Raw genomic sequence first — 27,855 nt, forward strand, 5'->3', positions numbered from 1 at the left:
GCCATTTATGAGGGAGGGGGCGCTGTCTGCAGTGGGGATATTACAAAATATGGGGGGGGTGGTGCAATCTACGTGGGGTGCTATATACAGGGGGTGTGGCACTATCTACAGGGGACACTGGTGCTATCTACATGGGCACTGTGGGCATTATCTACAGGGAACTGTGGCACTGTGGGCACTATTTACAGGGCACGATCTATGTGGACACTGGCACTATCTACAGTGGTGTTGTGTCACTACATGGGCACTGCAGTGTTTTCTGGGGGTTGGGACAAAAAATCCTAACTGATAAAATTCATCATTGTTTTTTTTTGTTTTTTTTATAACGTCCATGGAAAACTGATGGCAAATGGCGGTTAAAGAGACACATTGATGCAAAACAGCCATGAAAAACTGACAGTTGACGCGTTGTTGACTGCCATTTTTTTTCACGGTCGTGTATATGTGTGTGTATATAGCCCTCTTCACTCTCCTTTAACAGTGATCCAGGGTGACGGTGAGAGAAGAGGACTAATTGTCACAGAGCTCTACAGTGTATGTGTGTGTGTGTGTGTATATGTATATATATATATATATATATATATATATATAAAATGTGTGTGTGTAGATAGAGATATATAAAAAAATTGTTTTTTTCTTTAATTTTTAGTGATTTGTGTTCTCATAACAAAAATTAAACACTGAATTAAACTAATCTAGAAATTGAAAGCCTCATAAGCCTTGTAAAAATAGTTGTGATATTCAAAGCGGTTCCAAAGATGTTATCGTTTAAAGAAGTGCATATCAAAAGTGGAAATTTTGACCTGGACACGGGCATCAATGACCCTTGGTCATGAAAGGGTTAAAGATTAGCGTTCTCAATAGTTTGAGCCTGAAGATTATACTTAAAGGGAATGTGTTGCGAATGTAACTTTTTTTTTAAGTAAGTTACTTATTTTTATTTTTTTTAAATTTTTTGCTGTTTTTATTTATCTATTTTTATTTTATTTTTTTTCTTCCACATGGTGGGAAGTATTCAAAATTAAATAATTTACATGTTTTCCTATGTTGGCCACCGGAAGGAGCACTTCCCAGAATTACAGCAAGGTGAATAAGGGAAAGCAACCTGACATGCAGCTGCCGTAAATGTGGGAGGAAATCTCACACCCCCCCCCCTCCCCTATTTTTGGCTACAAGCCGGGAAAATATGTCTTCAAATTGCTAAGCATTGTCCTGCTCACGTTTTTGAGTGCTTTTACAATGTAGCTGGTAGAAGCTATAGGACACCAAATGGCTAAGAACGATGAAAGTCAAAAGGGAGACCCTGTGGTGAATGACTTTTCAGTTAACCGGTTCACACCGTGTATTTGATGCGTTTTTTTGGCGCATTTTACATGCCAAAAAACGCTTGATTACGCTTTTCATTTACATAATTGGTAAAGCGCGCTGATAGTACATAGAATGCACTTTTTTACACACGTGTTTTTAAAAAACTCGTGTAAATAATGAAGTGTCTGGTCAATTCCTTTGCACGTAAAACGTGCCAAATGTTCCCATAGTCAATGGGAGTCCCAATTATTCGCCAAAAGGTGCACACAAAATGCGAAAAAAAGCGTTCATGCAAACCATCACACAACCCTCCCACAAGCACCCTGCACACAACACACACACACACACACACACACACACACACACACTGTGCAGGGGGGTCGCGAGTGGCACACACACACACACACACACACACACACACACACACCTTCTCTACAGTGCGGACTGTCTTGAAAATGGCACCAGCTTTCCCCCTACAAACCATCTTCTATGCTGGGTCGCTCTGAACTGCGCCTGCGCAGTACAGAGTGACATATCAGCAGAGGATACAATAAACGGGAGTCGTTCATTGTGTCCTATGCACTGTAGCTGCCGTATTCGATCTGTGTATGTGTCGTTAAGAGACACATACACAGATGAAATAAAACATGGCAGCCCCCAGTACAGTAAGAGTATTAATTTAAAAAAAACATTGTGTGAAAAACTAGTCCATATAATATTTTATTAAATAAAACCATACATTTTATTAGAATAAAATTAAAAAAATCATGACCCCTTTCATTTTAAGGCAAAAGAGTCCACGTTCTTTTTTTTTTTTATGAGGGGACCAGGATATCCTCTAACAGATTTCTCTGTAAAAATAAAATTAAAGTAATGTTAAATAAAAATACATTTAAAAAAATATATACTTTTTTTTTGACCACCATTAAAATAAGTCTCATTGCATAAAATATACACACATTCGGTATCGTTGTGACCGTAATGAGAAATTTCTAGCATTTATGGTGTGTACGCTGTAAAATTTTTAATGTGAGGCACGATGTATGTATTATGAGTCTTGAACCTCCCTTTGCCTCACATTAATAGTAATTAACTCCATGTACTTCACACATTAAGGCCTTATTCACACGAACGTGGCAGTTTTGCCTGCGTAAAAAGATACGTTATTCCCGCGTTGCAGTTCTGTGTAACATCCGTGCAGGGCGCTTTTTTTTTTTTTTACCGCGCATATGCCATTCGTATCGTGTTTTTTTTTATGTCCGCAAAAAAAACTGAAGGTGTATTTAGTTTTTCTCATTTCTTTACCAACTGTTGTGTGAATCACGGACAGCACACGGATGTGCATCCGTGATTTTCATGCACCTATTGAGTTCAATGGGTGCGAGATGTGCAAAAAACCAACAAGAATAGGACATGCAGTGAGTTTCACGCAGCAGATACGCTGCGAGAAAAACACTGTCTGAATGGACCCATTGAATTGCATAGGTCCGTGTGACATCCGTTGTTTTAATGCACGTAACACGGACGTGAAATGCGCTCGTGTGAATAAACCATAACCCAATGTTGTCCATTATGACTGAGAAACATGATGGGGTTAATTACTATTAATGTGAGGCACACGGAGGTTCATAATTCATCACACCACGTGCCTCACATCTGAAAATGGAAGGACTTATTTTTTTACTGTTGGCAAAGTAGCGTTTTGGTATCGCAATACTACCCAAAGTATCGGTATCGAAGTCCAAACTCTTGTATCGTGACAGCCCAACTTTTTTTTTTTTTTTAAGGTGCAGTTCCACTTTGGACTATTGCCTTCTGTCTCCTGAAAGTAGAAAGGTTTTAATAATATGCTGATCACAAGGTGTCTTAAAATATTAGGACCCACAGTGAACATCTCTAATCTGTGGCAGAACTTGGCAGTAAGTTGATCTCTCCTTTCATGCCACCGCAGGATAAAAATAAAACTCTACATGGTGCCTACTGAAATCAATGGATTAAATTTGTGGACATCCTCAAAATGAGTTTTTACATCGTTCAAGGAAAGAATTATTGTAGTTCAGTATGAATATCGTGTACTGGTTCTGGACAAAGATGCTTCCAAATCCTACAGAAAAACGGTTGCATTTCTGCCTATTGTTGAATTGTTTTTATTAAACCTGCATTAGATTCTATGTCCGCTTGTGTCCCATTATTCTCTCCTATGGCAGAATAACATTGACCTTGTCCCTTTACACATCATTCTTCCTCTGTTGCTTAAACGCACTATCACTCCAGCTCATCCCTCCACTGGCATGTCCTTCAAGCAGTTATAAAGCCCATCATTAAAGCTTCCTGGCAGATTTACATTCCCTGCCAGTTTCTGCCTCCCTAGAACTCCATCTTGAGCGGCATGTAATGCCGTGCGAACTGGACTATAGCGAAGAGTATGGTTGACTTTTTAGTACGGTCCTATACTACATTTTTACAGGAACTGGCGTTACAATCTGATTTGTAACGTATCACAGTGACTTCTAGGTGGTCTGTCAGGTTTCCTTCTTTAACCTAAAAATACACCACTTTCGGAATATGTCTTAATACCTATTTTGCTTCCTTAGGCTGGATTCACACAGGATGGAAATGCTGCAGATTTCAGTTCCAGCTGTGTGGATGAGATTTGAATAGATCTCATCCACATTCTGCTGAACTTTTTCCAGATGGAAATCGGAGCATGCTGTGTATTTTCATATCCGCAGCATGCTCATTCTGTTCTGGAGGTTAATTGCGGATTTAACTCTTTTGCAATGTAAGAGGGGGGTAATCTGCAGGAAAAGCCACACACTCCAGCCTTAGGCCCCGTTCACACAGCGTTTTTTGACACGGAAACAGTTGGATAACGGCTGAAAATGTCTCCCATTGATTTTCAGTGGAAGGCGGAGGTTTTTTTTTTCCTTAGAGCGGAAAAATCATCTCGTGGGGACAAGAAGCGACATGCCATATTTTCCGGTGTTTACTTATCTGACCTCCCATTGACATCACTGGGAGGCACAGAAAGCGCCTTTCGCTGAGTTTTTGCCCGCAGCGCTCAATGGCCGCAGGGCAAAAAATGCGACAAATAGCGGGCAGGCAGATCAAAATCTGCCTCAAAATTCCAGACTGAATTTTGAGACAGAATTTTCTGCCTGCAAAAAACGGTGTAAAAAGGACCTTAAGGGGGTTTTACACTGGCCGATTATCGGGCAGACGAGCGTTTTGTACACGGTGTTCCAAATTATTATGCACATTGAAAAACGAATAAATGTGTATGACCCTTAAATCCAATTAAACTCATGGATGGTATTGTGTCTTAGGGCTCTTTGGATCATTGTAATCAATCTCCGACACCTGTGATAATTAGTTTTCCAGGTGTGCCCAATCAAAAACTATTTAAGGCCTGATTTACACGGAGCTGTTGTGAGTTTTGCGCACGCAAAAAACGCGGCGTTTTGCGTGCGCAAAAGGCACAACAGCTCCGTGTGTCATCAGCGTATGATGCGCGGCTGTGTGATTTTCACGCAGCCGCCATCATTATGATACTCCGTTTGGATGTTTGTAAACTGAAAAGCACGTGGTGCTTTTCTGTTTACGTTCGGAGTTTGACAGCTGTTGCGCGAATCACGCATTTCGCACGGAAGTGCTGCCGTGCGGCTTGCGTGGTTTTCACGCACCCATTGACTTTAATGGGTGCGTGATGCGCGAACCGCACAAAGAAAGGACATAGTTACATAGTTACATAGTTACATAGTTACATAGTTAGTACGGCTGAAAAAAGACACATGTCCATCAAGTTCAACCAAGGGAAGGGAAAAGGGAAGGAAAAATTTCTACACATAGGAGCTAATATTTTTTTGTTCTAGGAAATTATCTAACCCTTTTTTAAAGCCATCTACTGTCCCTGCTGTGACCAGCTCCTGCGGTAGGCTATTCCATAGATTCACAGTTCTCACTGTAAAGAAGCCTTGTCGCCTCTGCAGCTTGAACCTTTTTTTCTCCAGACGGAGGGAGTGCCCCCTTGTTTTTTGAGGGGGTTTTACAAGGAACAGGATTTCACCATATTTTTTTGTATGTGCCATTAATATATTTATATAAGTTAATCATGTCCCCCCTTAGTCGTCTTTTTTCAAGGCTAAATAGGTTTAATTCTTTCAATCTTTCCTCATAACTTAAATTCTCCATGCCCCTTATTAGCTTCGTTGCTCTTCTTTGTATTTTTTCCAACTCCAGGGCATCCTTTCTATGAACTGGAGCCCAGAACTGAACTGCATATTCTAGATGAGGCCTCACTAATGCTTTGTAAAGTGGCATTATTACATCCCTGTCCCGCGAGTCCATGCCTCTTTTAATACACGACAATATCCTGCTGGCCTTTGAAGCAGCTGATTGACACTGCATGCGGTTATTGAGTTTATGATTTACAAGTACACCCAGATCCTTCTCAACAAGTGAATCCGCCAGTGTAGCGCCCCCTAGGACATATGATGCATGCAGGTTGTTGGTACCAAGATGCATAACTTTACATTTATCTACATTAAACTTCATTTGCCAAGTGGACGCCCAAACACTTAGTTTGTTTAAATCTGCCTGTAATTCATGAACATCTTCCATAGTCTGAACTATATTACATAGCTTGGTGTCATCTGCAAAAATAGAAATAGTGCTATTAATCCCTTCCTCTATATCATTAATAAATAAGTTGAATAATAGTGGTCCCAGCACTGAACCCTGGGGTACACCACTTATAACCGGGGACCATTCAGAGAAGGAATCATTGACCACAACCCTCTGGATACGGTCCTTGAGCCAATTCTCAATCCAATTACAAACTATATTTTCTAAACCTATAGTCCTTAATTTACCCATTAGGCGTCTATGGGGGACAGTGTCAAATGCCTTTGCAAAGTCCAAAAACACTAAATCCACAGCGGCCCCTCTGTCTAGACATGTTGTGAGTTTTTTTCAGCGGACTCACGCTGAGCAAAACTCACGGACTGTCTGCATGCCCCCATAGACTAATATAGGTGCGTACGACACGCTCGTGTAAATGAGGCCTAAGAAGGACGTTACACATTATTAAGCAGGCCACAGGTTTCAAGCAATATGGGAAAGAAAAAGGATCGCTCTGCTGCCGAAAAGCGTGAAATAGTGCAATACCTTGGACAAGGTATGAAAACATTGGATATTTCAAGAAAACGTAAGCGTGATCATCGTACTGTGAAAAGCTTGTGCTCTGAATCAGCCACAAGACTGGTTCGTTCAGATAAAGGCATAATGAGGAAGGTTTCTGCCAGACAAACTAATAGGATTTGGAGAGCAGCTGCTAAAATGCCATTGCAAAGCAGCAAACCGGTATTTGAAGCCGCTGGTGCCTCTGGAGTCCCGCGAACCTCAAGGTGTAGGATCCTCCAGAGGTTTGCAAGTGTGCATAAAGCTATTATTCGGCCACCCCTAAACAATGCTCACAAGCAGAAACGGTTGCAGTGGGCTCAGAAATACATGAAGACTAATTTTCAAACAGTGTTTACTCATGAGTGCCGTGCAACCCTGGATGGTCCAGGTGGATGGTTGGTGAATGGCCACCATATCCCAACAAGGCTGCGACATCAGCAAGGAGGTGGTGGAGTCATGTTTTGGGCTGGAATCATGGGGAGAGAGCTGGTAGGCAACTTTAGGGTCCCTGACGGTGTGAAAATAACCTCTGCAAAGTACGTAGAGTTTATGACTGACCACTTCCTTCCGTGGTACAAAAAGAAGAACCGTACCTTCCGTAGCAAAATTATCTTCATGCATGACAATGCACCATCTCATGCTGCAAAGAATACCTCTGTGTGATTTGCTGCTATGGGCATAAAAGGAGAGAAACTCATGGTGTGGCCCCCATGTTCCCCCTGACCAACCCTATTGAGAACCTTTTGGAGCATCCTCAAGCAAAATATCTGAGGGTGGGAGGCAGTTCACATCAAAACAGAAGCTCTGGGAGGCTATTCTGACATCCTGCAAAGATATTCAAGCAGAAACTGTCCAAATACTCACAAATTCAATAGATGCAAGAATTGTGAAGGTGATATCAAAGAAGGGGTCCTATGTTAACATGTACAGTGAAGGAAATAAGTATTTGATCCCTTGCTGATTTTGTAAGTTTGCCCACTGTCAAAGTCATGAACAGTCTAGAATTTTTAGGCTAGGTTAATTTTACCAGTGAGAGATAGATTATATAAAAAAAAAAAAAACTGAAAATCACAGTCAAAATTATATATAGATTTTGCATGGAGCCCCAGATCGATGTCGATTGACAGTCATTTTGTATGTCTTCCATTTTCTTACTATTGCACCAACAGTTGTCTCCTTCTCACCCAGCGTCTTACTTATGGTTTTGTAGCCAATTCCAGCCTTGTGCAGGTCTATGATCTTGTCCCTGACATCCTTAGAAAGCTCTTTGGTCTTGCCCATGTTATAGAGGTTAGAGTCAGACTGATTAATTGAGTCTGTGGACAGGAGTCTTTTATACAGGTGACCATGTAAGACAGCTGTCTTTAATGCAGGCACCAAGTTGATTTGGAGCGTGTAACTGGTCTGGAGGAGGCTGAACTCTTAATGGTTGGTAGGGGATCAAATACTTATTTCTCTGTGCACAATGCAAATAAATATATAGAATTCTGACAATGTGATTTTCTTATTTATTTTTTATATAATCTATTTCTCACTGGTAAAATTACCTACCCTAAAAATTCTAGACTGTTCATGTCTTTGACAGTGGGCAAACTTACAAAACCAGCAAGGGATCAAATACTTATTTCCTTCACTGTAACTTGGCCTGTTACGTTTTTTTTTGATTGAAAGAGCTTTTGATTTCTGTAAATATGACCTCCTGATGCTGCAAATTCAACAAATTACCATTTTAGTTCTCTTTACAACGTTTAAAATGTTTTGATCTCTGTTGTGCATAATAATTTGAAACAGTGCATTTTGAGTTTTTAAAAAAAAATCTTATTAGATTTGTTCAATAAAATTCGCATTATACTCCAACGGTTGATGGCTTGAAGATTATACTGACTGTCATTTGCATCGACTATTTAGGAAAATCGGCGAAAAATAACATTTGCATAATAATTTGGAACGCGGTATATAACACTTGTTGCCGATAATTGCCCTGTGTAAACAGGGCAGTGATCTGCAGATGAACGAGCAAACCCTCAATTTATCTTCTGATCGTATTGTTTAAAAAAAAAAAAAGGGACATAATATCGTTGTCGGCAGCGCGTCTCCCTGTGTAAACAGGGAGGCGTTCTGCTGACAGGATAACATATGGGGACGAGCGATCGGAGTAACGACCAGTCGTCCCCATACATAGCTCTTTGTGACAGGAGCAAAGGAGCGCCGATCAACGTTGTCTTGTTGATCGGCGTTCACTGCGCCGGTCGATGTAAAAGGCCCTTTAGTCCCGTCTCACTCTTGGGTGTGTTTACCATTGGTGTTCAAAATTCTGTGATTAACTAGTGGATACTGACTACAGGCAGTTTTCTCTGTGTAGTTTGGTTCTGTCAGAGGAAGCTACCCTTGGGCTTCCTAACATACAGACTAGTCTCTCTAGTGATTGATCCTGCAGCTGCACGCTCTTTGTCAGTGACTGAGCAGAACAATCTCCGCAGGTAGCAAGAGAACAGCGAATCCTTTTATTTATTTTTTTAGCCTAGAATAGTGAATAGCTTGTAGGGTGCTTCCTGGTCCCCAACTAGGTACTACCAGTGTGTGTGGTGTGTGCCCCCCCCCCCCCCTTCCTCACCCTTGTGTCTCTCCCTTCTGTTCCTGTGGTGGTTTTCCTTGGCTTGTTGGCTGGGGTCTTTTGAGGATGGGGCCATGCTTTCACCCTGAACCGGGCTCTGTGCAGTAGGTGTCCTCCGTTGCCCAGGACACCAGGTTTCTCTAGCACCCTAAACGGGGGACAAAACCGTGCTAGTATATTGAGTCACGCTCCTTATGGCTGGCTTCCTCCGTTTCTGGGCGGTAAGGATTTTAACCCCAGCTGCATACAGACTGTGGACCATCTATTGTCTCGAACACACCCCCCCCCCCCCCCATAAACAATTGTGCAGATAGGTACTGACTGTTACTGGTGTGTCCGCGGTGCAAAAGGTAGTGGTGCCGTCACAACGACCTGCGTAGGTGTAGAGGGACGTCCTTAACGAAGTACCTGTTGCACCTCTGTGACGTATGTGACTGGAAAGACCAGGATAGGCTACATGGTAAAGACCTGTGGTGGGACGTGTTTCCACAGGTCAGTTTGACACAAGCAGACACTGTGGAAAAGCCTGTGAGGCGCAGTTCCCCAACTGCGTTTAATGACCGCCTTGCTGAATGAAGTTCTGTGCTGCTCAGTAAAGAAGTTGATTGGTTCCCAGTTTGCCTCCAGTGAATTGTTTCAACCATGTAACAAGATGCCTCAATGCAGAAGAGCATGATCTCACAGCAGAGGAGAGGTGGAGACTGGGTTTGCTGTGATGAGACGGTGAAAGCATATTTGCGGTATCTATCCGTGAAAGTGAACTCCCACTGGGCTGTAATTTTTGTATTTTCTTTATTTGAGACATCTTGGAAAATATAGTAGACTGAGCAACAAGAAAAAAATAGAGATTGCCAAAAATAAAAATGTTAAAGGCAAAGATACGCTATAACCTAAATTTTAATATGAAACTGAAATTTCATCTTGGATTTTACCCAACAATATCTTGTTTACCTGTTTAGAATATACTAAAATGTATGCAACAAATCTGCCGCTTGTGAATCTAAATGAGAACCCTCCCTAAAGGTTCATTTTATTGGCGCTTTTATCCGGTAAACCTGCTCGGTAATACAAATATATTATCGGCCAATCACGTGGCAGCTTCTAAGTATATTGTTATATGCAGACATGGTAAACGGCTTATTCAGACCAACCACCAGAATGGGGAAAGAAATTGATCGGAGTGACTTGAAATTAGAATGGTTGGTGTCAGACGGGGATGGCTTGCAAGTCTCAAGAAAATCTGTTCTCCTAGGATTTGTCATGCAGAACAGTTTCTGGTGTTAGAGAATGGTACAAAAACATCCTGCAGGCACCTAGTTCTGTGCAAGGCACCTCCTGGTTAATGAGGCAGAGGACAATTGGTCGAATAACCCTTTTGTTAAAGAAGTGGTAATCTTTAAATGGATTGGATACAGCCGTAGAAGACATTACTGGGTTCCACGCCTGTTGGCTGAAAAATGGGGTTTCAGTGGGCACACCCTTAAAACTAAGCCATTAGCCAGTCACTCACTGTCTGGTCTGTAAAGTATTGATTTCCACTGTACCATGCAGGTGGTAGAGTTGGGTTTAGGTGTTAACCACATGGATCCTTCCTGCCCTGTGTTAACCGTTGAACTGGTGGTGATGGAGTGGGGGATGTTTTCTTTGCATATATTAGGGGATTTAAAGAGGACCTGTCACTACGTCATATAAATTGAACTGGTTTACTGACCTGAATAGAACGTTCTCCCTAATGCCAGCACTGTTTCTATTTTCCGAACAACCCCACCCACTTTCCAGAGATGGCCCACTGTTGTGTTGGCTCCCTCTATGCTATTTTGCTGTAGTTAGCCAACCTGGTGTGACCCTCATGCTGCCTTGCTCTGATCGGTCAGCTTCAGAGGAGCCAAAACAACAGTGGCCTTATCTCTGGAACAGAGGGGAGGGGGGACGACGACCAGGAAGAAAAAGAAAATTAGCGCTGAAATCACGGAGACAGCGTGCTATTCAGGTCAGTTAACCAGTTCAACTTCTATAACCTAGTGACAGGTCCTCTTTAGGCATTGTAATGTCACAGAGCAGGATCCATGAACATGGCAGCGAGTCCAGTGTATTCAATGCAATTTTTGCTGGATAATCCTTCTGCATTCAACAGGACCTACTGATCGTCTGGTGTTCTTGGGTTTTCTTGGCAGTCCTACTGGTGTCTGCCAGAGATAAGTATCCATCAAATTGGATTTTACCCTGTTCAGATCTTTGACAGAGCTAAATTCAGTGTCTGTTCACACGGCAGACCTTTCAGCTGCTGAAATGCAACTTGGGCTCTAGTCACATAATGTTTGTGTTCTACATCCATTTCCCTAACTCCACCATAAACTTGCACACTCTGTCCCACCGAACTTGCATGTTTGTGTGCTCAGGTTTTGTTTTCCCGCTGGCTGTCCCCATACACATTCGATTTGTCAGTGGATTTTGAAAAATTGGCTGTCATTAGTATAAAACCACATAATGTCATTACAACATTTATTGGCCAGCTTTAGTTTGTTAAAAGGGACTCCTCTTGATTTCTTGGGATTTATCGGAGGAAGTTTTGTAGTAAAATAGAAAACTTGAAATGTTTTGAAAGCAAGTCTGTAATATAAGGATTAATTTAATCTTATATATATATATATATATATATATATATATATATATATATATTTTTTTTTTTTTTAAGGATAGGTTCACCTTTTGAACATTTCCTGGCATGTCCCATTGCAGTAAATGAGAAATTCCAATTACAGACTGAGGAGTACCGTGGCCCTTTTGTTCTAGCGACCCTATTCTGATAACCACTTTAGTCATATCTCAGAGACCCATCATAAGGTGTTATTACCCCTTGGTGACATGCACTGTGCTTTTACTCTGGTTCTGTGTAGTCACCGCCAGGCACTGTAAATACACATCTGGGATAGTGCGAACACAGAAATGACTTAATGACTCTGATCGATGCCTTTTTAACCCCTCAGATGCTGCAGTCAATAGTGACTGTGGCATCTAAGTGGCTAGACACGTGGGGGCTCCCTGTGTCACCCCATCAGTGCTCCTCAGACTAGGTCGAGGGATGCTGATGGGTTTCCGTTGCATCCAGGGGCCTAAACGGCCCTCCAGAATGGCCATCTGAGGTATGCCTGTTAAGCATACCTATTCTGTCAGAGGCAGAAATTAATGGGATGCCTGTCTGTTTTACATTGACAGGCAGAATACACTGCAATACAGAAGTATTGAAGCAATCATGTCTAAGGCCCCTAGTGGGACAAAATAATATAAATGAAATAAACTTTAAATACAATGTTAGAAAATAAAACAATCTAAGGCTATGTTCACACGGAGTATTTTGGGGGAGGAATATCTGCCTCAAAGCTCCAAACGGAATTTTGAGGCAGATATTCCTCCCCCAAAATACTCCGTGTGAATAGCAATGATCGCGCCGTTTTTCGCCCGCGGCCATTGAGCGCCGCGGGCAGAAAACACGCTTTCTCCTGTCTCCCATTGAAGTCAATGGGAGGTTGGAGGCGGAAGCGCCCGAAGATAGGGCATGTCGCTTCTTTTTCCCGCGAGGCAGTTTTACTGCTCGCGGGAAAAAGACGCCGACGCCTCCCATTGAAATCAATGGGAGGCGTTCTCGGGCCGTTTCTGCCGAGTTTTGCGACGCGGTTTCCGCGTCAAAAAACTCGGCAAAAGACCCCGTGTGAACATAGCCTAAGGTGGTCTTCACATCAGCGTTGGGCTTCCGTTCATTGGTTCCGTTCATTGTTTCTGTCGGAGGAACTTATGAATGGAAATCCTAGCTTCCGTTGTAGTTTGGTTTCTGTTCCATAAGGCTTACGTTTTTTTCGCGGAAACCATGGTGTAGTCAAATTTTTCCCCACTAAGGCTTAAAGAGGCTCTGTCACCAGATTTTGCAACCCCTATCTCCTATTGCAGCAGATCGGCGCTGCAATGTAGATTACAGTAACGTTTTTATTTTTAAAAAACTCATTTTTGGCCAAGTTATGACCATTTTTGTATTTATGCAAATGAGGCTTGCTAAAGTCCAACTGGGCGTGTATTATGTGTGTACATCGGGGCGTTTTTACTACTTTTACTAGCTGGGCGTTCTGACGAGAAGTATCATCCACTTCTCTTCAGAACGCCCAGCTTCTGGCAGTGCGGACAGCGTGTTCTCGAGAGATCACGCTGTGTCGTCACTCACAGGTCCTGCATCGTGTCGGACGAGCGAGGACACATCGGCACCACAGGCTACAGTTGATTCTGCAGCAGCATCGGCGTTTGTAGGTAAGTGGATGTAGCTACTTACCTGCAAATGCTGATGCTGCTGCAGAATCAACTGTAGCCTCTGGTGCCGATGTGGCCGACACGATGCAGGACCTGGGGCAGGAAGTGAGTGACGTCACAGCGTGATCTCTCGAACACGCTGTGTTGTCTGCACTGCCAGAAGCTGGGTGTTAACGAACAGAAGTGGATGATGCTGATTCGTCAGCATCATACACTCCCATTCCTAACGCCCAGCTAGTAAAAGAAGTAAAAACGCCCCGATGTACGCACATAATACACGCCCACTTGGACTTTTACTTTAAACACGCCCACTTGGACTTTTGCAAGCGTCATTTGCATAAATACAAAAATGGTCATAACTTGGCCAAAAATGCTAGTTTTTAAAAAAAATAAAAACGTTACTGTAATCTACATTGCAGCGCCTATCTGCTGCAATAGCAGATAGGGGTTGCAAAATCTGGTGACAGAGCCTCTTTAATGCACACGGGCATGTGTCGGTCCGTGATATAGTTGTCTATGATTCTATGAGTGCCTGCCTCACTGCGGGAAAACTCTCTCCTACTGAAAACCTGATTGCAGTACGGGACCGTTTTCCCACAGCGAGGCAGGACGGTAGGAGCCCGGCTCCCTGCAGTGTGTTCGGTCCGGGAAATACTGCTGAAATACGGTCTGTATATCATGGACTGAGCATGCTCTTGTGAATTTAGGCCTTAAATTGACCTGGAGTGCAGATTTTAAAATCCGTAGCGTGTCACTTCAGAAACTGAAACGCAAGTTTATTTATAAAAGAAAAAAAAACTGCACAAGATCCACACTGGTTTCCGCATCAATATGTAAAATAATGCATAAAAAAAAACGTTAATTCCACCGAAAAAAAAATCTGCACTTTACCTGGGTTTATCTGCGGTTTTGATCAAATCTAAATTTGATCAAATTATGCAACGTGTGCTGATAGCCGAAGACTGTACAGATGGCCAATTCTTGTGGCTGTGAAGGTCTCATCTGAGTGTCTTTTGGGAAAACCAATAATAGCATAGGGCTAACAATAACTGTGCATTAAAAGATTTTTGGGGGTTTGTACCATTTTTGATTTACACGACCGGATTACCACGTTCAAGGTGCAAAATATTTTTTACTGTGACACTTAGTGATAATGAAGACTAAAAAAAAAAACTACTTTAGTGTGTATAACTATTCACCCCCTGAAAGTCAATACTTTGTGGAGCCACGTTTTGCTGCAATTACAGATACAAGTCTCTTGGGGAATGTCTCTATTAGCTGATCACATCTTGACACTGGGATTTTTACCCATTCTTCCAAGCAAAACCTTCAAGTTAGATGGGTTGTGTTGGTGTTCAGCAGTCTTTCTTGTCATGCCATAGGTTGTGGATCTTTGTCGCTCCCTCAGCGTTATCATTGGTGTCTCTGTTGAATCTCTGGCCGAGCGAGGGAGTTTTGGTGGGCGGCTTTCTCTTGTCAGATTTGTAGTTGTGCCATAAGTTTTTCATTTTGTTATAATGCATTTAATGATTTGCCTTTTTGGATGTTCAGTTTTCGGATATTTTTTTATAACGTATCTCTGATCTATACGCCTTCACAACTTTGCCGCTGACCTGTTTGGAGAGCTCCTTGGTCTTAATGTTGCTTGCTTAGTGGTGTTGTGGACTCTGGAACCTTTCAGAACAGGAGTATGTATACTGACGTGACACTTTGGTTGCACACGGGGACCTTCTTAACTCCTTAATGACTGCCCATACACCTTTTCTCGGTGGTCATTAAAGGGGTTTTACCATCAGGGGCATTTGACATCCATAGGATATGTCATAAATGTCAAATGTGGGTTCCACCTCTGGGACCCGCACCTATCCCTACTTCTGTGTTCCTGCTGAAGCAATTGATTTCCAACCATGAATTATGGAAACAGCATAACTCGCTGAGCTATGCTGTTCCCATAACTTTCACAGTAGTGAATGGCAGTTATGGACGCAACGTAGCATGCGAGTTACGCTGTTTCCCTAACTACCATTCAGTTCTATGGTACTTACTGAAACTGCGTAGCTTAGAGATGCACGGTTTTCTTCATGGTCGGGAATCGCATGCTTCAGCTGGAACACAAACCGTTAGAATAGGGTTTAGGGGGCTCCGTTCTAGATAGGTGGGACCCGCATCTATCTGACATTTGACATATCCTGTGGATATGTCATAAATGTCCCTGATGGGGGGGAAAACCCCTCTAAGGGTACTTAAGCCACAGCGCCACGAAAAGGTGTTCCGCGCTGGCCAGAGTGGGTGTCGGGCTATGCTCCTCTAACGGGTGGAATTGAAGTTTGCTTTGATCCTTCACATTTAACCCCTTAGAGGTTCAGTCGTCTCCGAGTGAAGGGCCTCCCATTGGCACCCCCGCGATGCAATTACAGGGAGGGGCAATGCTTTTTGTGTTAATTATTGCAGCTTAAAACCTAATCGTCCCCAAGGTCTGCCTTCAGTGTTTGCCTATTATGCCCTAGATAGTACCAATAAAATACTACACTGGGTTCTGCAAATAAGCACTCCTACAGCTACATCCGCGTCAAAATAAAAAACTTAACACAGGAATAAATTATTATTTTTCCCATTTACCCCCCCATGATAAGTTAATCAATGTATTATATTTACCCCAAAATGGTGCCATTGAAAAACACAACTTGTCCCGCAAAATCAAATTTTAAATCCATTTTGACTCTGTGTTGTAATGCAACAAAACAGGAAAACACCAGAGGGGGTAAATAATTTCGCAAGGCACTGTAGACACGTTCGTCACTATAAGTGATCTAAATGGCCCTGAACGGCATATGAGATCAGAAAGTTATTGTGGCTAGAACATATAGGCCTGAAGGATAGTTGACATAGGGCAGCGATAAATGAATGAAGATACCTTGGTTAAGTTTATGCTTTATCTCCGCAAGTGTTATTGTCAGACTGACCATTTTCTATGTTCTTCCAGGCTGGAACAAGATGTAAAGAAATTAAAAGCAGACTTGCAGGGCAGCAGACAGATTGAACAGGATCTCCGCAGTCAGATCAATGTACTAACCAGCACGGAGCGGGGTATTCGGAATGAAATAGGGCAGCTAAGACAGGAAAATGAGCTGCTGCAAAACAAGTGAGTCTTGTCAGGAGAAAAATACCTATCTAACAGCGTGTGGTTTCTTCTTCATTCCAATAAAATGTTATGTCGTCGCTCAGATTACATAATGCTGTTCAAATGAAGCAGAAGGACAAGCAGACTATTAGTCAGCTGGAAAAGAAGCTGAAAGCGGAGCAAGAAGCTCGAGCATTTGTAGAGAAGCAGCTCATGGAGGAGAAGAAAAGGAAGAAATTAGAAGAAGCCACAGCGGCAAGAGCCGTCGCATTTGCTGCAGCTAACCGGTATGTCGGTGTAAAACATAACGAATGATGGCGTTGGTATTCTCAATCACTCATAACTGACTTTTTGTCTTTTATTTTTTATATTAGGGGTGAATGTACAGAGACATTAAGAAGTCGAATCAGAGACCTAGAGAGTGAATGTAAAAAGTTCTCAATCGACATGAAAATAAAAGAAGACCAGATAAGGGAACTGGAGATAAAAGTTCAGGTATAGTATCTTCCAGGACCACGTCGATCGGTAAACTTGGCTTTGCGATATGAAAATGTAACTCCTTTTTTGTTGGTATGCACATTGTTAGACCAGTTTAGTTGTCACCCAGTCAGTAGGTTCAACCTTTTACTCCACTCATTTCTTGTCTCGTAATGCCCTCAAATCGGGAGAAATATATGCAAAATTATTGTATTAATGTCCCAGGAGATTAGCCATTCCCCTTTTTACCCACACACTTTAGACAAGTGTCTAGACCAGGCACCTAGGCCCTGCCCCTCATCAAAGTTCCACCCTCTTCAGTCACCTGTTAAGCTGGCCATACATGAGATGGCCGTCGGCGGCCATGCATTTCTCCTGACTCCGCTATAGTTGTGTATGAACAGCTTTTGCCCAAAATGCAGGCGGAGAGTTAACTTTTCTATTGTCCCATTTTTCAAGACCGAAAAAAAAATTACCGGTGTTGTGGTCTGTTGGTCACTGTTCTTGGAGGAACCCTGAGGTCAGAATTGCTGGTTCAATTGCATTTACCTCCATATTCATTAGTCAAAGGGGCCCATAATGAATACTGGAAAACTGCTGTAAAAACCAGAAGGTGGCCATTGTATCTAAATAAAGCGGCTATTGCCATAATCTCTGCTGTCCGTGACTGGAAACATTCATAGTTATACTTTGAGGCTAAAAAACACTTCTGGATATTGTCTAGCTGACACAGGTGCATGGCTCGTTACAGTGTATACAGTTGCAGAACTTTTTTTTTTTTATTGTGCTGCGGTGAAGCTTTATTTACAGGCTAACCCCTTATATGGACACTAACTTTTCTAACAATTTATGCTAATCTAATAGTTTACCTGATAGATTACATTTTAACAGTAAATTACAAAGCTGGTTTTATCCATGCAAATTCTGTGTGAAGTTACTGCCACTAGGTGTCTCCCTTCCTGTAATCTGCGGTCCACCTCCTGTTGAAAAGCAAAATCCATCCCTAGTTAGAGTAGAATTGAAGGACTCTTTACTGCCCATACTAATCTATGGAGAGGTGAGTAGAGAGGGGAGACAGGCTGCTGGTTTGACTTTCACCCCAGTGCTGGATTCTCCGCTACAGTGCTCCTTGCTGATGTATGATGTCCTCTATGCTGCTTCTTTTAAGGGTGTGTTACAGAGAAATAATGGACCAGGATGTTCTCTGCTTTGTGTGTGCTGTGTATAGAAAACATGATAGCAGTTTGGCTCCACCCACTTTCTCAGAGAGAACTGAGAATTGGAGAGCCTGCAGAGGGGAAAAACTACTAAATAATGCCATATGCAAGTCACGAAATACCCAGAAATATACCTCCCATACACACACGACCTGAAAAGTTAGGTACGCTTTAAGAATGCACCTATTTCTGGCCTGGAGGACGACAATTTGTTTTTTAATTTTTTTTGTTTTTTGAATCACTACTTTCGAAGAGCCATGACTTATTTTTCTGTCGCTGTAGCTGTGTGAGGGACTGTTTTTTGTTAGATAAGTTAAATTTGTTTTGTGTGTGCATTTTTTTTTTTACCTTTTTTTTTATCTTTATTTATTTTTTTAGTTTTTTGGGGGGTATGTATAATATATTGCATTTTTTATTATTTTTAGAGTGAGGTATGGGGGAAAAAAAGCTATTCCGCCATTGTTTTTTGGGTTTTTGATTTTTACGACATCTGCAGTATAAATTACATGTTATCTTTATTCTGCAGGTTGTTATGGTTACAGCAATACCAAATTTTATATTTTATTACTTTTGCTCACTAGGGGACTTGACCGTGGGGTTGTTTGATCATTTTCACAATACACTGCAATGCTTTTGTGTTGGTGTATTATGTCTGTCAGTGTTTAAAGAGGCTCTGTTACCACATTAGAAGTGTCCTATCTTGTACATAATCTGATCGGCGCTGTAATATAGATTACAGCAGTGTTTTTTATTTAGAAAAACGATCTATTTTGACAGTTATGACCTATTTTAGATTTATGCAAATTACTTTCTTAATAGACAACTGGGCGTGTTTTACTTTATGACCAAGTGGGCATTGTGGAGAGAAGTGTATGACGCTGACTAAAAAGTGTCGGGATTGTGAATAGACATCGCGTCCTGGCTGGAGGTGATGTCTATTCATTGTCAAGACACTTCAGTAAAGTTAATGTGATTGGTCAGCGTCATACACTTCTCTCCACAACGCCCACTTGGTCAAAAAGTAAAACTGGCCTAGTTGTCCATTGAGAAAGCCCTTAGCATAAAGCTAAAATGGGTCATAACTCCGTCAAAAATTATCGTTTTTCTAAATAAAAAACACTGTTGTAATCTGCATTACAGCGCCGATCACATCATGTACAATATAGGCCACTTATAATGTGGTGACAGAACCTCTTTAAGCTATGTTGACCTCTCAATACACCTAAATTCATTAGATGAGCAGTCACACTGACTGGAATGCTTCCCCAAAACTTTTAGTTCATCTCGTAAGATGTGTGGTAGTTATTGTGGCCCATCGATCACGCAAGCATTTTTTAGTACTGCAGTTTTATTTGTCTGTAAAGTCAAGAGACCCCGGGCTGATAACTGTTTTGGGCAGCAGCATCTCGCTGTAGTCCAGCATACAAATCATTTCATATATACCATGTTCCATAAAGGGAGATAAGGGTGTTACTTCCAAGGAATGTAATATTGGTCTCAAACAAAGTTACGATTATTTATTATACACTTTACTGGAATCTTTTTCCATTTTAATGTAGTTCCAGCTATACAATAATATGCATAAAAAAAACAACAACATTCTAAATGCTTTTAACCTCTACTGTATTATCTTTTTCAGGAGCTGCGAAAGTACAAAGAAAATGAGAAAGATACAGAGGTGTTAATGTCTGCACTTTCAGCCATGCAGGATAAAACGCAGCACTTAGAAAATAGCCTCAGTGCAGAAACCAGAATCAAGTTGGATTTGTTCTCTGCACTAGGTGATGCAAAAAGACAGCTGGAGATTGCCCAAGGTAACTGGCACGTCACTGTGGTTGGGTTTGAAATGTCTGAATTACTGCTTTAGAGAAAAGTTTAGAAAATAGTGTGAAATATTGTGCAGTGGTTCGCTAACATGGTATATGTGAGGTTATTGTATTCTGTGGTTGGCAATTAGACTTGGGCGTCAAATATAAACATGAGCTTCTACTTTTACAATGGCACACAGCAATAGATTTTTATTTTTTTTTCCTTTCTTAGGCCCTGTTCCCATGTAGTGTAAATGCTGTGGAATTTCCGCAACGGAAATGTGCAGAAATTCTGCAGCATTTACAGTAGCAGCAAAGTGGATGAGATTTAGAAAATCTTATGCAGGAAAAAAACGCAGCGTAAACGTTAATAAATTGTCCTGCGGTGCAGAATATATTTCCACAGCATGTAAATTTATGCTGCGTTTTTGTTTTTCTGTTGTGGGTTTTCCCCATTTGAATTAATTGTGGATGCAAAACCCGCAACAGAAAGCCAAGTGTTGTGACTTTTGCGGCGTAATCGCAGCGATTGCGCCGCAAAAATCACAACTACGGGGGGGGGGGGGGACGACTACGTACTTACCCAGAACGCCCTCCTTCTCCCTGCAGTCCGGCCTCCTGGGATGACGTTTCATCCCATGTGACCGTTGCAGCGTCACTTGGCCTGTAACGTCATCGTAGGAGGCCGGACTACGCGCAGAGAAGACAGAGTAGGTAAGTATGAGCGCTTTTTTTCCGCAGCGGATATTCAGTTTTTTTGGACAGAAGATGCTGCGGGTACCAGGTCTGATATCCGACCCGTGGGAGCCTGGCCTTAAAGGGGTTGTCTGCTTTGGCCAATCCCTTTTTGTTAAAAGGGTCCTGCTGTAGATCTCTACCGAAAATTCATGCAAACTCTTTGTATGAAACTAGCCTTACTCCTCTTCTTTAAAGGGGTTTTCAGAGTTAAAATTACTGTGTTCAATGCTTGTAATTTATTAATGTAAATACATTTGTAATATACTTACATTTTCTAAATTGACCCCATTTCCAGATGCTGTCGTGGGGAACTTGACGGGTGACGTCACTCTGGCCGCTGTGTTGATCTTCAATGCTTTTCCGGGTATACGACATGTCACTTGTGACGTGCCGTGCATGGGCTGTTCTGTTGTACAGCCCGTAACGCGCGTGCGCGGTCCCTGCTGTCCTCGAGATAACCGCAGAGACTGCGCATGGGCAGTACAACAGAACAGCCCATACACGGCACATCACAAGTGACGTGTCGTATACCCGGAAGAGAATTGAAGATCAACACAGCGGCCAGAGAATGACGTCACCCGTCAAGTACCCCACGGCAGCATCTGGAAACGGGGCCAATTTGGAAAATGTAAGTATATTACAAATTTATTTGTAATTTATTAATGTAAACATTAGCACAGTCATTTTAACTCGGAAAACCCCTTTAAGCTTGGATAGAGGTAGAGAATTGTGGGTATGATTTGATTCTCGAGGTGTGATGCAACACCACTTTATTGAACATGAGGTGCATGAAGAAAACGAACAAAGTTACTTTTATAACAAATTCACTACATCTCCCAACTCATTGACTCATGCTCTAATGTTCAGACCCGCAGGCTAGGTGGAAGGCTACAGATTACTGTGTGGGAAGAGAAAGCGGTAGTTAAATTTAGCGCTCCTTTTTAGAGACTGTTTGTTTTGAAATCACAACCCTCATTATCCCCATGTCTGATGGCCTGGAAATATTTTGCACCATGACTAAGCATGCAATTTTTGATGCTTTTTAAAGGGAATTTGCCATGTATTTAATCTTCGTTTCATTAATTAGATTTAAGTTCATAGATGAAAAATAATGTGTTTTAATTCCGAAAGGGGTGGTTTCTGCAGCATGTGCATGGATTTCTGCAAACCCCATTTAGGATGAATAGGACAGTGGCAAAAATTTCTGCAGAAAATCTGCCACGTGTAGGCGGCCACATTGGAGACACACACACTTCCTTCCTGTACTTCCTGTGTAGTTAGTACAGCAGGGCCTGTTCACTTTATGGCAGCTGAAATGAATGGGAATTGGTTGTAAAAATCTGAGCTTTCCCTGTCAGTCTCCAGAGTACAGTCCCTGCTACAGGGAACACAGGAGATACATACAGAACCTTATCTGTGTATAGTGTTGCTACCCTACCTTGTCTACACCTCCAGTAATACGATAAAGCTGTCTTTTTAACTTGCCCATTCTCTAGTGAAAATGAGTGATTCTCCTCATCCTGTGCCTCTATGTACAGCAAAGCGGACAAGTAAAGTCCCATTTACAAGGGCTAATTATCGGGCAAAAGAGGATTTACAGAACGCTCATTCCCAATAATCGCCCTGTGTAAACGGGGCAACGATCAGCAGATGAACGAGCAAACGCTCGTTCATCGGCTGATTTGTGTTTTATCCAGCAGAAAATATTCTCTTGTCTGCAGCACATCTCCCTGTGTAAACAGAGAGATACATGCGGACATGATAGAAATGTATGTGGATGAACGGCCGTAGTAACGCGCGCTCATCCTCAACAAGCGCCGATCAATGAGATGTCTTGTTGATCAGCACTTGTTTACATGCCCACATTGGGCCGTGTAAGAGGACCCTAAGCCACACAGGACAGGAGATAGCTTATTGTAACTGCGTTAGTGCCCAGTCTTATTGTAACTGTATTAGTGCCCAGTGTGGTTTTTTGTTTTTTTTTATTTTTTTTTGTGGATAGCCAGAAATAAAGAAAGAAAACACCACCAAAATTTCTTAAGTGTGTATAACAAAAAATTTTCTGATGATCCATTCACACTAAAGCCAAGCGATGCTACAAACCCAAATGTCTGTACTTTTATTTATATATATATATATATATATATATATATATATATTATATATATATAATTATTTTTTTTTTCCTCCTTGCATGATATAATCCTTGAATTTGCTAAGAGAAACTGCATATGTGATTGCAGCCTTAGGGTATGTTCACACACAGGGTTTGCAGGCGTATTTTGGGGCGTAAACGCCTCAAAATATGGCTGAAAATACGGTGCCTGAACGCCTACAAACATCTGCCCATTGAATTCAACGGGAAAAATGGCATTTAGTTCAGATGGGGCTTTCTTTACGCCTCTGTTTTAAAAACGGCGCATAAAAAAACATCCTGTAAAAAGGAGGAGCATGTCACTACTTGAGCAGTTTCAAGAGCCATTTTTAATTGTCAATGGAAAAACGGCTCCAAAAAATGTTTTCGGCTACAAAAACTGCTGAAAAGCAGAGGCGGTTTTAAACCCTTGAAAACAGCACCGTCTTTTTTATTTTTATTTTTTTATTTTGCATGTGAACATACCCTTAAGCCATGAACGCTCACTCACACTCGCACTTTTTTTTTTTTTAAGCCAAACAGGAGTGGTCACAAAAGAAGGGAGATGCATCAGTTTCTTCTTTATACCAGGGGTCCGCAACCTGCGGCACTCCAGCTGTTGTAAAACTACTATTCCCAGCATTCTCTAACGTGGCGGTCAGGGCCTGCGGGAAGTTGTAGTTTCCAAACAGCTGGAGTGCCGAGGGCTGCTGAATCCTGCCTTTATATCTTTCTTTCCTTTTTGGATTCACTTCTGTGTTTGGCTCAAGCAGAGTTAAAAATTGCGTATGAGAACATTACTATAAGGCCAGGACCAAACCGCCAAAACAGGGAAGATGAGGTGTCATGATGAATTGTTGAGGGGGCATTGGAATCCGAAATACTGCATAAAAGTCTTTTAAGTGTTTTTTTTTTTTTTCTTTTTTGTCACCCCCCCCCCCCCCTCCACAGGACAAATTCTTCAGAAAGATCAAGAAATCAAAGACCTCAAACAGAAGATTGCAGAAGTAATGGCTGTAATGCCCAGCATTGCATACACTGCAGGGACAAGCACCCTAAGCCCAGTTTCCCCACACTATTCTTCCAAGTTTGTGGAGACTAGCTCGTCTGGGTTGGACCCCAATGCATCAGTTTACCAGCCACTCAAGAAATGAATGCCAGCTGCCATCAGCCCACCCAATTCCCCCCTTCCCACCCACAAATTTTGTCTGACTGGAGTCAACATGCAAAAAGCATCTGTTGCAATTAAAGATGGAATTGTATTACAAGAACTGTATTTGTGTTAACTTAAAATGAAAAAAACAAAAAAAATCACAGCTGATAGCACCAAGTTGCAATAGGATGAGCGCAGTGTTTTTGTTTTATTTTCCATTTGGACTTTTTTTTAAATAAACCTCACAGAATTTTGCAGTTCATCCTTTTAGCAAATACGTATGTGATTCACTTGAGTTTCAACCATAGAATGCCGTTTTTATTGTGTCTAATCAGTTATTCATGTTTTATTGGTCATTGATGAATTTACAAAGAGCATAAAATAAGCTTCAAGGAAAAGCTCATGGAGATTCAGGGCTTTTAATGCAAACTTTAGTTAAAATGCAAAGAACCATTGGAACGGTCATAACGGTTTCTGAAATGAACAGCACATTGCCCTCGTTCACCCTCTGAGACCATCTTAAATAGATTTGTGTCTGTACAAGGATCAAGACACAATCTAGGGAATACAAAGAACTACAACTAGAACTCTTCATTGGGTTTCAACGGCAAATCCACACAAATGGGTTCAAGTCACACATTTACTGCCCGTTAAAAGTTGTGCATTTAAAAGCTGCCATTTATATTTTTTTGCCTCTAATTTTGACTTATGCTCCAAGTTTACGTGGGGTTTTTTTTCCCAAAGAATTCTGTCTGTAAGGGCTTCTTAGGTGAGAAATGCCAAAGGCGAGAGCCACCAACCATATCAATATTTATGAACCAGTGAATAACCATAAAACAACGAATTTATTTTGTTGGTAATTTTTTCCCCCGTATATATATATATATATATATATATATATATATATCACAAAATGACATACAGTAAGTACATTATACCCTTTTGATGAGTGGGAAATTACTTTTTTGCGCATGGCAACAAATCCTAGTCCACATTTCATATTTTCAGTTCATAGCCTGAGCTCTAGTTGCTATGGACCATAAGACCGCTTTGTCTCCGACATGGTTTTGGTACATGAGGACCAGTAAGTATTTTGCTCCCTTGCCTGTTTGCAACACAAATAAGTAGTAAAGTTTTTAGATAATTTTTTTTGTTTTACACAAAGCCTTTTTCTACAAGACAACCTCATTAAAAGTATGGATCCTGGTTCTTACTATGCAATAACAATTTAATGCTGGTCAAAAAAAAAAAAAAAATCCTAAACCATTTTCAGGGTTCACAGTTGCCATTTTATTTTTAATAAAATACAGTATTGTTGTCCAAGTACTTCTAATACTTCATTTTTAGTGTTTTAACCAGTTGGCAAATAAGGAGACGTCTTGGAAAAACTTTTTATTTTTTTCCTCACCTGGGTTCCAAATATCTTGGTTTTGTAACATTGGTCAATTATCAATGTAACAAATGACCTTCGTCCATGGTAGGTCCTGGTTTATGGTACAAAATCACCTTGATTTTTACATTCTATGACCAGCTTTTATTGAGATACTACATGGCCATCCTAAAAAGTACATGGTAATACTGTTTTTGTGGGGGTTTTTTATTTTCTGTAATTCGCATTGGGTATAGTGACCCCAAGATGTCACAAAAGTGAAATTAACCCTGACACTGCTGGCCATAGGTCTACAGAGACTATAATACGATTTTAATGTTTCAATATTAAGTATTTGTTTTTGAACAATAGAAATGAATAGGAAACTTTTTTTTATTTTTTTTAAACCACAAGTAACAAGGTTTTAAAGCTGCAACTGTAAAGGTACGCAAATCTGTAAAAAATGTTTGCAGAAGGACAAATTTCTTTTTATGGAGTAGTGTTTCCCTCATGGAAATTGAAAAACAGATTTGTATATCCCCTTTATTGTCTTCTATGCAGTTAATCCAGATCCAAATTAAAAAATTTGCATGTCCGCTAAATAAATTCCTCACAGATCTTTTTTTTTTTCTAGTCAGAACTTTTCGATGAACAAAACCAAGGAAGGGAAAACCAAAACCAGGGTGTATCTGTTATAAGTGGCATGGATTACGAAATGTGTTTACGCCGATTACATGTGTAGGTGCTTTTTTGTTTTGGGGGTTTTTTTTTGGCTTTGTTTTTCTTTAACAATTACAGTATTTAACACTGCACACAAACGGCAGAGCATTTAATATATTCAGATGTTGTCCTGAGGCAGGTGATTCATAGAAGTCCTTTCTATGCAACGTACTTGTTTGCCAGCACTATTTCCACAACCTTGTTTGCATTCGGAGCCGGTATAAATTGTGAGCTATTCTTAATGCCACATAACATGTTTTATAGATGTGCCCTCGTATTATGTTTTCAGTGGGGAGAGCATGAAAGGGGAGGAACTACTTCTGAAAGAATGAATATGGAAACCCAGGAGAAATTTTTTTTTTTTTTTTTTTTTTTTAAATGACCCACCACGGACCAAAAACATAACTGCTTTGGACTTCAAGTTTGTGTGAAGGGGAACTAGATAGTGATGTTCTTACTTGTCAGTAGATCTGTGAAGTGTTTATTCGTGTTTCTAGTGGAATGGGTCTCGTTCAGTGCCTTGAGAATAGACTGTTCTGGTGCCGAAAGTTTTTAGGGGGCTAGGGATTTACTTTTCGTCCTTATTCTGAAAGGCCACAGATCACATGTTGTAAATAAGGTACTGGCCAATTCAAATGAAGTGGCTATGTTTAGCCCATGCAATAAAAACCTTTGTATTTAAAGTATCATCATCCATCCATCAAGCACCAAAGTAAGAGCATTGATCACCTAGAAGGAGACTTTTTTTTTTTTTCCTCCCAGTGCCCAAGAAATTATTTTTGAGGTTTTGGAAAATTATTCACTCCCAGTTCCAATCTACAAAATAAATTGTGCTGAGGATAAAGATATTTATACGACGTCTGTTTACTGTGTAGTGCAGATATTGAAGTCGCAAAGGAGTGGAAAGCAGATTTCATATCAACAAATGTGCCAAGAATTTTGACCTTGCCAGGAGACCTTTAATGGACGTGTGCAGTAAATTAGTAAAGCGTAAAAGAAAAGAAAAAAAATCACATTCTAAAATATCTTCTGGTTATTTGCACGAAAGCATATCTAATTCTGCTCACCCTTCTGTATGAACACGGGGTCCTCAATTCCAAATAAAGTGGAATAAGCAAATAGTGGTATTCAGTATATATATTTTTTTCTTCTAGTTTTAGCAAGATGTGTATGTTGCATTGATTTTTGCATTTTAAACCATCATGTATTGCTGTCAACCTTGAAGTGTTACGCGGATGTGTCTCATGGTTTTCTCCAGCCTTGAACAAAACATGGAAGCTCATTCACTGACTTTTGTGTTGAAAGTTCCTCTACCAGTTGCTGCCTTTATGGCGGTTTTGTTAATTACTTGGTCTTGGCTGCAATTCAGCTTTTTTTTTTTTTTCCCCTGTGGGGGTTTACAATGAATAAACATTTTCTTGCAGATATCTTGAATTTTGTGTGTTTGTTACACACCAGTCTGTGTGGAGACCATTATTATTATTAGGTTTCTTTCACACGGCAGTCTTTTTGCCAATATTTTGCATCTGTATATGGAAGCCAAAACCAGGAGAGGATGCAAAACGAGGAACCGTTAAAAATCTTCTTATACTTTTTCTTTGTGTAGGATCCGCTACTCGTTTTGGCTAACAAATACCGATGCAAAACTCTGCTATGTGAAAGTGGCCTTAACCTGCAAATCAAGGCCCCATGCACAGTGTCATAAATGGAACCGTATTG

At 41.0% G+C, this 27,855-nt stretch overlaps 1 protein-coding gene across 1 annotated transcript in view; it reads left to right on the plus strand.

The window, feature by feature from the left end:
* The window catches only part of MACO1 (macoilin 1), a 68,624-nt gene extending 41,063 nt beyond the window's left edge, over positions 1 to 27,561 (plus strand). The window contains exons 7-11 of the mRNA XM_075853230.1: positions 16,383 to 16,541; positions 16,625 to 16,807; positions 16,895 to 17,015; positions 19,854 to 20,028; positions 23,846 to 27,561. Of these exons, the coding sequence (XP_075709345.1) occupies positions 16,383 to 16,541; positions 16,625 to 16,807; positions 16,895 to 17,015; positions 19,854 to 20,028; positions 23,846 to 24,048 (841 nt within the window). The 3' untranslated portion in view covers positions 24,049 to 27,561. The remainder of the gene's footprint in view (positions 1 to 16,382; positions 16,542 to 16,624; positions 16,808 to 16,894; positions 17,016 to 19,853; positions 20,029 to 23,845) is intronic.
* The last annotated feature ends 294 nt before the right edge of the window (positions 27,562 to 27,855 follow it).

This window comes from Rhinoderma darwinii, chromosome 2, assembly GCF_050947455.1.
Source record: "Rhinoderma darwinii isolate aRhiDar2 chromosome 2, aRhiDar2.hap1, whole genome shotgun sequence".
Lineage (NCBI taxonomy): Eukaryota > Metazoa > Chordata > Amphibia > Anura > Rhinodermatidae > Rhinoderma > Rhinoderma darwinii.